Source organism: Tachysurus fulvidraco, chromosome 18 (genome assembly GCF_022655615.1).
Source record: "Tachysurus fulvidraco isolate hzauxx_2018 chromosome 18, HZAU_PFXX_2.0, whole genome shotgun sequence".
NCBI classification, from domain to species: Eukaryota; Metazoa; Chordata; class Actinopteri; order Siluriformes; family Bagridae; genus Tachysurus; species Tachysurus fulvidraco.
This window is the reverse complement of record NC_062535.1, coordinates 8,987,343-8,998,452: the sequence shown is the minus strand read 5'-3', so window position 1 is coordinate 8,998,452 and position 11,110 is coordinate 8,987,343. Positions and strand designations below refer to the sequence as shown.

Here is an 11,110-nt window from a genome sequence, read left to right as displayed (position 1 = left end):
TCATTTGGGTGACACTGGAGGGTGTGATTATAAACTGTTATAAACACCGGAGAGTCAGATACAGTCTGACAATTGTATCTTGGATATATATAAGTTTCATCATTGCCACTACAATATTTCTATCCCGTGAAACTGAAAGCCTTCCATCTGTGTCAGTAAACATACTGTTTCAGCTTTAACTCTGACTGTTACTGGAGACTTCTCCCATTTATGCTAAACAAACATCTCCTCACTTATCAATAATTGCCTATGATTTTCAAATGAGTTTATACAAAGTTCCACAAAGTTCCACTCTGTGTAAGTCGCTATGTAAATTGTTACTGTAGAAACAATGACAAATTTGTGAATCAATAGTATCCTGTGCTTTGGCTCTCAGCCAAACTACTGTCAGATCTGCTGTTATGGGAAATCAATCAAAACATTCTGACCAATCAGAATGAAGAATTCAGCAGTGCGGTCGAATAATGTAATTGAATTTAATGAATTGCTTATACTCAAAATTGCAGGGAAACATTAAATGAATCATGTGGGTACCTAATTATCCCTTTTACAGACTTCATTTCTATAACCTTTTCTACGCAAAACAGTTGGATAATTAAATAGTACTGAGATTGTCCCACTGTTTGAATAACGAATCAGCCTGAGTTACATTACTCACACGAAGCCACGTTCAAGTTTATGTCAGGTTTTTGTGGCACTGCTTATTAGACAGGAGTGAAGTATCTCCTGAGGCTCCTTCGGAACAGAGCTGTCTTCTGTGACATTACTTTGCCACAATCCCCATGTTCTCACGGTGTTAATAACACCTCCTGCATTATTATTTCATACCATATCAAAACCAAAGGACCTAAAAAATTTCTGTTCCATATGAATGTGCACTTTTCACGTGTGTTAAGGTAAACGACCAAGCTTGTGATTATTTCTAATTTGAGTCTCACGGTTTGGCACACTCCCCCACTCACAACCTCTAAGTTATACGATTGCAGGTTTGTCCTGTTTGGCTTGTATGGTACCTCATTGCCCATTCTATCCCTTGCCATTTTATTTGCAGCAACGGACATATCAAATTTGAACAGAGCAACCAATGCCAGTGCCATGCAGCCATCCGGTTTGCAGTCAAACAGGCTGTTTGAGTGCCAAGAGGCTGGTTGGATTCTTGTAATTCAGGAGCTAATGAATGAGCCAATGCACAAACAAGTTCATTAAAGCAGAGACACTCAAGTCCAAGTCCAACCCAAAATGGCCTCCCCCACTCCATATACTACCATGTGGTCACCCTGGATGCTCGTCCCAGCACCAGGTTGGATGCCAAGGGAGCTGTGAGGGGTCAAATTGCATACACACACACACACACAAACACACAAACACACACACACCCTTGTGGTTTTACTGGGGCATTGTGGAGTCCTGGCATGGCTGTCAGTCTAATGAACCCATCAGCCAGCTGGAGGAGCAAAAGAGGAACGATTTAAAGAGCCGAGCAAAACCGGGCCTCACTGCCATACAAATACAGGCCAAGAGGTGGTAGAGGAGGGAGCGAGGGAGCTAGTGCAAGAGAGTCAGTGAGGCTGGGTTAGATGTGAAGAGTTAAATGAAGAGAAGCAGCATGAACAGTGACCCAGGGTTAGGTGGAAAATAGTTAAGAGGTTTGAGTGTGCCAAGATTCAGCCCTCTTAAAAGGACTGATTGAAAGGCTATAGAAATTGAACAAAAAGGTTGAGTGAGCGTTATTGGTATCGGGTGGCTAGAATGAAATGGATTAATGATAGACAGAAGCACTGGACTGAGACATGAGTAAGAGTGAAAGTGGGAAAGAAGAAGAGGATTCTACTGGCAGAAGCATTAGCGAGCAAAGAAGAAGGGAGATCAGGCGTTGTTGCACCCAGATGCTAGAGACATCTGCACATCCCTGAATCACTAGCTAGCTAATGGGGCTTCTTCTCACCTGACTCTGTTACCTGCCCAACTGATGTTTAACATCTTTGTCTGTCTGCTTGTCTCACCCTGTGCTTTGTTGGCTTTGTTCCCTCTCTACAAGCCAAAAATTTAGCAGTTGCATCTGGATCCAATGCAGTTTCACTAAGAAACAGCCCTATGCTTTGATGCGTGTCTGTCATTAGTTATTCATCATACTGTACATCAATGGAAAGATAGATGTCAGTGTTATTGTACAATATTCATCTTCAGTAACTGTTTAAGGCTAGTCAGGGATTTGGAACGAATCCCTGAACACTGGGCAAAAATCACAAACACACCTTGGGTGAGATACCAGTCCAATGTTTTCTGTCATTATGGCATTTTGGAATTCCCAAGCTTTTAGAACTGATATTCATTCTCACAGTAGATCTGCCCCTCCATATACTTTTCTTTCTGCCAAAACAATTGGTTCTGCCTTCCTGGTAGAGTGGGAAGGTAGTACATAAGGCTTATTAATTAGTTCATCTTCAGTAAGTTCTTTATCCTTGTAAGGATCACAGTAGATCTGGAAGCTTAGCTTGGAAATATTGAGTGCAAGGCAAGAATGCACGTTGGATGTCACACCACGCTACCGCAGCGCATCATGCACACACATAGTCACACTATCATTCAATTCTACTGGCAATGTCACATATTTACCTACTACCATACAGGCACAGAGAAAAGATGCAAAACACCAGTAACCTTAGCTCAGGATCAAATCCCTAACCCAGGAGCTGTAAGCATTAAGGTAAAAATCAGGACTGAATAATATATATAATTATCCCATTGAAAAGATTGTACAGTTCCAATAAACATAGCAAGATAAAGACAAGTTAACCATTCTAACTTTTTATAAAATTTTTATCCCAAATATGGATGACCACAAAATACTCTTCACACAAGCAACTCGTGAGGTAACATTTGCAGTATTAAGGTTCTCCCTCATAAACGAATTTGGCTATTATAAACATTATTTCATAAACATTTAACAACCACGTGAGTAATATTGCACAAAACGCTAAGCTGTTCGACAAAATGTGATAATGTAATAAGCAGATTTGTTTTACTGAGCCACAGCAAATCACTGACAATCGCAATATGCCTCTTTATATATGCCTCCATGTGCGAGTGTGTGCACGTCTGGCTGCATGTATGTACTTGTGCATGAGGGAGGGGGATCCCTGCTGGGACTACAGATGGTGCAGAAGGCTCGGTGATGGCCACATTTTCACTTGGGACCGTCGGCCCCCTGCTCGCTCTCCCACACCTCCTGTTCACTACTGGCCAGCTCCAGTGTCATTGTCGAAGCCTCCTGCCACACACATACACACTGCCAAAAGCAATGAACAGTAACGGCAAAGGTGCCAAGTTGTAACACAAATACAAAACAGTGTTTAATAGCCTTAGGTAGAAATAAAAGTGTGATATGTACTCTGGAGTACTTCTCGAACTGGGTGCAAACTCATTGACAAGTCTTGAATCCAACTATGTAGTGTGAACATCCAAACCGAGAGCTTGGACTCATCCCCAAAGGTTGACACTACATTATCACTCAGTTTTCAATTATCCACTCCCAACAGATGTGTAAACAAGCCCGTGTTCTGCATTTCCCTCAATACTGCAATGCATAGCACTGTGCATGTGTTTTAAAAGGAAATTAGGAAAAAAGATCTACTTACTCTGTCTTGACAGTCCGGACAGCCTTGCAGCCCGCATTTGCTTATCCCTTAATCCCTTCTTCCTTTTTACTCACAGGAACCATAAAGTGAGACAGGAGGCAGGACAAACACAAGAGAAACCTTGAGGACACTTCTCAGAGTTTGGAGGAGTTTGAACAAGTCTTGCCAGTCTTGTTTGCAACACATCAGCTTCATTATGGCCTTGCATGACAAGTATGTTTATCTCAAGCAGATTAGTGGAGTTTTTGGCTCCACCAATGGTGTTTGGGACAGGAATTGAATACAAGCCAAAATTGATAGCAATAATTGAAAGCTTAGGTCAGTATTCTGTTGTGACCTTTGATTAAGGTCTGAGTGATTGTTGCACATTGGTTTCTGGACCATAATTGCCACAGTAAGAAACAAGCCATCTTTGTTTGGAGTCTTAGGATAGGTGGTTTCTGCATGCCCCTACTGACACTACACAATTAGAGTGACCCCATGTGTGTTCCCTGTCAGTGTAGCATTCTTCCTCTCTTCTGACAGGTCTCCGATACTACCACCAACACACACACGCATACATTCTCAGCATCCCCCTCAAAGTCTCTCCATGTCACATCTTTCTTGACTTAGGGCTTAAGGTGACTTGTCCATCAATCACCCGCTCCCTCCTTCCTATTCATCCGTCTGTCCACCACTCTGAAGCGAGCTCATCAGCCCTCCGGCCTAAACCTCTCCATTCTCCCTTATTCTCTCTATTGCAAAGAAGCCTTTACTAACCCTCACCCCAGACGAGTACACACACCAACAAACATAGAGACAGTCACTCCCCATGCAGTGGCTCTGGGCCACGATGCCTCAGTGGAGCCTCCCTCATCGTTTTAATCAGCTCGTTAGGCACGGTCGGTCGCCACGACACACTCCCTGACCACCACCACCAACGGCACATGAATACACTTGCACATCCATGACCTAGACCTACTGCTCTCCCTGGGTGGGATATGCAGCAGAGGCAGGGTAACACCAGGGTCACAATACAGATCCAACTGATGCCAGGCTGCTCTTTGGATGCCAAGCATACACAAGAATCACTGATGCAGTGATGTGAAAAGATTTGAGTACGAAAAGTAGAGAAGTAGAGAATGGAACAAATTTTTTTTAAATCTAAGAAGTCTAGTTTTGTTTGCAGCTGGGGTTTGGGATATTGCTTTGTTGAACATTGGGTTTGGTCTAGAATATTGAAAGAATTACTGTAGAAAACACTTTATTACACATTGACAAATCTATTTTGTACAATCCCTGCTTTTATATAAAATTATTTTGTGAGGAAATGCATAAAAATCTATGTACGGACATGAGTTGACTCCACCAACAGCTGTAAAGTCAACTTTCTTGTGATCTCTACACTCAGTTTCATTTTTTCCCTTTATGTCTCATCTCATTTAAACCAATTATCCTTGTAGTAATTGTTTTAATCTAGAAAATACAGAAAATTGCTTTTGTATCCATACTTTGCAAGGCTAGGTACCAAACTTCATTCCAACCTAAACTTCAGTCGGGCCATCAGATACATACACAGTGTCAATGAACCATTTTGTTTTGTATAATTTATCTATACCAAAATTCCAAAATTGATTGACAGAAATGAGTTTTTAATTTAATAAGTATAGACAACTAATTTAAACATTGTTTTTTAAAGTCTACCAAGATTTATGTGTTAAATATAATTCCAGTAGTGACAATATCCAACCCAGATGCAATACATTTTAATTTGTTGTACTCTGATGTTGTTAGATATTTGCTAATATTAAAGCTGATATTTGTTTAATATGATTAATAGGTAAGTAGTAAAAAAGTACTAAGCTGTACCTGTCTTTGTACTGAGATGGTACCTTTATTAAATATTTTTCAGCTGGACACGTGGACACGTTTTAAGCAATGTTTTAGGTAAAAGGTTAAAAAAAAAGGAATTGTAGAGTTTACTAGATAAGCAAATCTTCTTCAATAAGCAGAATATGATGTCCAAGAAGCGCAATGCGCAATAAGCGACTTAACATCCAACATCCCAGAACTTCAAAAATCTGCATTTGTATTTTTCTTGTATTGACTTTTACAGTTTTTCCTCAGTGAATAATGAGCAACTGACTATTCCGAGACATGCTACAAGATTTTATTTATTTATTTATTTTTGCTTCACGCTCAGCATCCTTGTGTATGGACCCTTCGGGGGTGAGAGGGAAAGAGGGGTAGAGGAAGAGATGGAGAGAGAGAGGGGGTGGAGAAGTGAGGGAGGTGTGGTGGAGAAGGGGCGGTGTTAGACAATACCGCCCCACAAATATATTCCATCTCCCCGTCAATCGGGACAGCGTTTCACTAGGAAGTAGTATTTTTATTGCGCTCTTACGCGCCGGTATCTGTTTTTTCTCCATAAGCGGACCCGAAAGCGCACTGGTCAAATAACCTAGAAAGGAAGCCAGTATTCAGCTGAAATGATTTTCGATTCGAGGATTGTTTACTCTGTTGGCATTTGGTGCTTGTGATCGCCATCTCGTCCAGGAGATAAGGCATTTCTGCACTTTCCCCATCATCTTATCTCCACTGCCATCTCTATTGTCTGAAGCCGGGGGTCACGAGACGTCACGAATTTTTTTTTTTTTATTTCTATTCCACAGTCAAAGTCGATTACTCCGGAAAAATAATCTGACTGGTTTATTTACACTAAACTAGACTGCAAAGATACAGATCTAACATAGATTAAAGATAGTTTTGCAGCTCTGGCAGCTGATTAATGATTGATTCGTGAGTAAACGAAGTGATTTGCAAGGAGGATGTTGCATGAAAAAAGCCACGGAAAGACACACGAGTAGCAGAAAGAGTTGGAGAGAGGACTTCAAGGCCATCAGGACTTTTTTTGGACCTGTCAGCATATTACGGTTGGTTAAACTAGAGTTATGTTTTCAGCATAAATTCTAGGTTTCGGTAAACATTTTCTTGCAGGTTGAATTTTTAAAATAAAATGTGTGTGTATATATATATAGTATATATTATATAATATATATATATATATATATATATATATATATATATATATATATATATATATATATATATATATATATATATATAATAAACAGCATTAAACATTTCAAATAAAATAAGGTTGAATTTATGTATATATATATATATATATATATATATATATATATATATATATATATATAAACAGCATTAAACATTTAAAATAATAATAATAATAATAATAATAATAATAATAATAATAATAATAATAATAATTAAAATAATAATAATAAATTACAAAAATTTCATGCAACATGCAACACATTTACAATTTGGAAAAACGTGCATATTTTAGGGCATCTTTTTTACGTTAAAATATATATATCATTGCAAGTAGGGTTTGTTAGCGAGGAACATTAACGCTGATAGAAACCCAAAGTTCCTACAACAGATGTTAACCTTTTGAACCTCTTTATTATTCCGGTTCCGTTTTGTCCTGTCACGCAGCACGCGCCAAGTGTTATAACGTGACAGATGGATGATTTTAATTACGGAATAAGACTGCAAAATTATCATATTTGCAATGACTTCGTTTAGTCCTGAACAATACGTATATACATAATTATGCATGCATTAAAAAAAACATCATCTGAAGTTCATTTAATTTAGTTTCTATGGAAACTTTTAGGATTAAAATAAGGACACTTTAAAAACACTAGATATTTATTTCAGTAAATGGAACAAATTTAGAATTATAAGATGTAAATCTTCATTTTCTTTATTTATTTCTTTACTTATAAAGAATATTACTTTACATACTTATGACTTCTATGTTTATTATAATGGTTATTAAGATTTCTTTATATGACATTTATATTCCTGTCAATAAAGATGCAAAAAAGAAAAACACAAAAAAAACTTTAGTTTATGTAGTTTCAAGATTAATGAGAAATCAAAATAGAATATATGACTTTTCGTTTATTCTTCAGATGAATCAAAAGAGAGTTTACAAACTCTTAAACATCCAATGAAGTCGTTTGCATCCAATGAAATATGCTGTGATTTTTTATAGAAATCTTTCCACATTTCTTTCTAATTTCTTCATCTCTAAGTGCGCAAAAGTTATAAAAATGAGAAAAATAATGTTTTAATGAAAATTTATATATGTTTTGTTTCAAAACATGTGCAACAAGTATTGTGGAGTTTTCCTGTTAATACAAAACAGGACAAAAAGTTTTCCAAAAAAAAACAACAACAACCAAAAAAACGTTTTAAATACTAGAAACACTTTGCCTTTAAATCTATGAATATTTCACATAGCGCATTGTACTATGTATTAAATAAAGAAAACATTAAGACAAGTTAACCTGCTTTGCTTTGAGTTAGTCCACTACTTATAACAATTATAATACTATCTATTGCATGTTTCCTTTCAGGTACTGAAAAGTTCAGGTCTGCTAAATCTTCCCTGTAAAACTCACAGCAACACAAAAAGGGGTGAAAATGATGCTGAGCCCAGATCAGACGGATCCCGAGCTGCCATGGAGCCACTCGGACGCCGAAAGTGTGTTAAGTGATATGAAGGCTGGTTGCATGTCCGAGGAGATGAACACGGACGCTGAAGGGAAAGCCAAAGCTCTCACACAGCAACCGCTCACCCGCGAGGAAAAGCGACGGCGCAGACGCGCAACAGCCAAGTACCGCTCGGCGCACGCGACTCGAGAGCGCATCCGTGTCGAGGCTTTTAACGTGGCGTTCGGTGAGCTGAGGAAGCTCCTGCCCACACTTCCACCTGACAAGAAGCTCTCCAAGATCGAGATCCTCAGACTGGCTATTTGTTACATCTCCTATCTGAATCATGTACTGGACGTTTAGTCTGGAGAATGGACACATTTTCAAAAAAAAAATGGAAAAAAAAATAAATATTGAGATGAATTGTTTTCTTCATATAGGCTGGGTAAACTTACCTGGTTACTCGATAACTAATCGGCAAAGTGTTAGACAGACTTTAGGTATTAGGCTGACTACTTTTTTGAAGGTTTTATTTGAACGTAGAGCCGCTATAATGCCCCTTTAAACATGGTGAGTGCTCCAAGAGTCGTGCGCCATTTAAAAAACAGACTGCGGTCCCTGCTGTAGGCTAGACGTCCAAATAGAGATGCAATAACGCCGAAAGGGACTTTAAAATCACTTGAATAAGCTTACAACAGTGTGGACAAGCGGAGAGAGCAGGCTGTAGACCACCAGTTGCACTGAGATTGAACAGAAACTAGACTGAATGCCGAGAAACTGCCTCGTACATCTAACACGTCGTTTCTTATTGAGGGAAAAATAAATCAAAAACAAAGTACGCATAAGTGCCACTTAGAACAGTCTATTTATTTATTTATTTATTTATTTATTTATTTATTTATTTATTTATTTATTTATTTATTTATTTGCAAATTTATTTATTTTTTTCCAAATTAATCGAGTACTTTGTTTGGTATATTTGTTTATTATTTTGGTTATTTTAATATTGTACAAATATTACTGGGTGTTTGTAATGTAGTCTATCGCGTAAACGACGTTACCATATGTGTTAGACTGTGACGTTCAAATTTGTACAAATACACACACAGCAAACCCCCCCCACACACACACACCCACATACACACACAGTTATTTATTTATTTGCTTTTTATTTTTATTTTTATTTTTAAAGATATGACTGCACTTTTTGGTGTTTCTTTATACTTGATATGTTTTGTGATGGAAAAAATATAGATTAGGCTACTCTGAAAAAAGAAAATATTTTTTTCCCTAGTAAATCTGAGTTCTTCAACTCCGAAGTAGCTTGATGTTAAATTCTTAAGGCTGCTATCTCAGCTAAAAAAAATAAAAAAGTAAAATGTAAAAAAAAAAATCATAATAATAATCAAACACGTGTTATTGTAATACATTTTCCAGCAGTAATTCCCCTTATGGTTGATGTGATTATAATGACTTAGTGAGAGTTAATGACCTCTTGATTACGACCAAATATAGGATAACATCTCAAGTCTTTGTGTTTTAAGTGTCACAGTTTGAAATGTTTGATTTCTGTAGGCCTGCTCATTATAATACAATATGTTATTTTATAAGGGGGAAAAACATATCTGCTATCCAAAGAATTCTTGTCCTTTCAGGGTCTTGCCCTTATTGCTTTATGCACATATTTTGTAGTAGAATTGCTGTGACAGCTGGTTTTTAACAAAGACATTTTTTCATATTTTACTGGTGGGGTGTTTTTGTTTTTTTTTTAAATAAAACAACAATAAGATAAATTGCAAAATGTCTGTCCTTTTCGTGTTTGAGAGAGAGAGAGAGAGAGAGAGAGAGAGAGAGAGAGAGAGAGAGAGAGAGAAAGAGAAAGAGAGAGAGAGAGATCACCCCATGGAGTGTGTGCCATGTGTGTCAGCTGACACATTTTGCTGGAGCACCTTGATCCGAAAAATATGAGTAAAGATATTCAACAATTCTAGGTCAATTTATTAATTTATTTGTAATTCATTTTATTTCAGTCTCTGGAGAAATCATTTATCAGCTCTGGTTAATGTTACAGCCTTTAGACTGCTTTCTGGTTTCTCTTCCGAACCTCATATGTTCACTTCCACAAAACATCAACATGGAATGGAAATGGTCCGTCATCGAGATTTAGCTTCGTAGTGTGACTTTATTTTATTATTAATTTTTTTTACCCTGCAAGTGTATGCTCCTTGTCTTCCTCCCTCTTGGCTGAAAGGCCATTTCCCCAGAGAGGGGGCAGGTGTTACTCCAGACGAGCCAAGACAACCAAATTACTGGCCGTCTGGCACCTCCCGTGGGAAACACACACACACACACACACACACACACACACACACACACACACACACACACACACACACACACACACACACACACACACACACACAGAGTGAAAGATGGAAATTTATATGTATGAAAGAGTCCTGTATCATCCATCCTGTTAAAAGATTTCTAAATGTTTCTATGAATTAAATTGACATTTTAGAAGCTAGAGAAATAAACTGACGTCACTGACTGACAGCATCAGGGTATCTTCTGAGTGTTTTTTTCTCTTTTGCTAATATGAAAAATGTTTGATAAATATTTGATGCAGGTTATGCAACTCACATGTAAACCTGGTGGTGTGACCACCATGGTGTGAGGGATGCAGGTTTTAAAGTGACAGAACTTCTGTTTCTGTATCGAGAAGTTTGCTTAAATTAAACAAACATTTTTGTGATCAATATTGAAAGGGCTTGTTGGCTTCATTTAAATGGAATGCTCTACATATAAAAGCTGTTATTCTCTCTACAAAATTACAATCAGTCTTTTGTCTTGTCCTTTAAGGAGCTAAGCTTAAATTAAGAAATTGGTCCAGTGATTTTAAGGGTTTAAGGACCTTTTCGAAATGCAACGGTATAAGAACCTACAGTCAGTTTGCCTTTGCC

At 37.8% G+C, this 11,110-nt stretch overlaps 1 protein-coding gene across 1 annotated transcript; it reads left to right on the top strand.

Annotated features, from left to right (window-relative positions):
* Nucleotides 1–5,984: 5,984 nt before the first annotated feature.
* LOC113649022 (helix-loop-helix protein 2-like) lies at nucleotides 5,985–9,358 on the top strand. Its single transcript, XM_027156584.2, has 2 exons — nucleotides 5,985–6,550; nucleotides 8,072–9,358. Exon 2 carries the CDS (start codon nucleotides 8,139–8,141, stop codon nucleotides 8,508–8,510), a length of 372 nt encoding a protein of 123 aa, XP_027012385.1. The 5' UTR covers nucleotides 5,985–6,550; nucleotides 8,072–8,138; the 3' UTR covers nucleotides 8,511–9,358.
* Nucleotides 9,359–11,110: the final 1,752 nt, after the last annotated feature.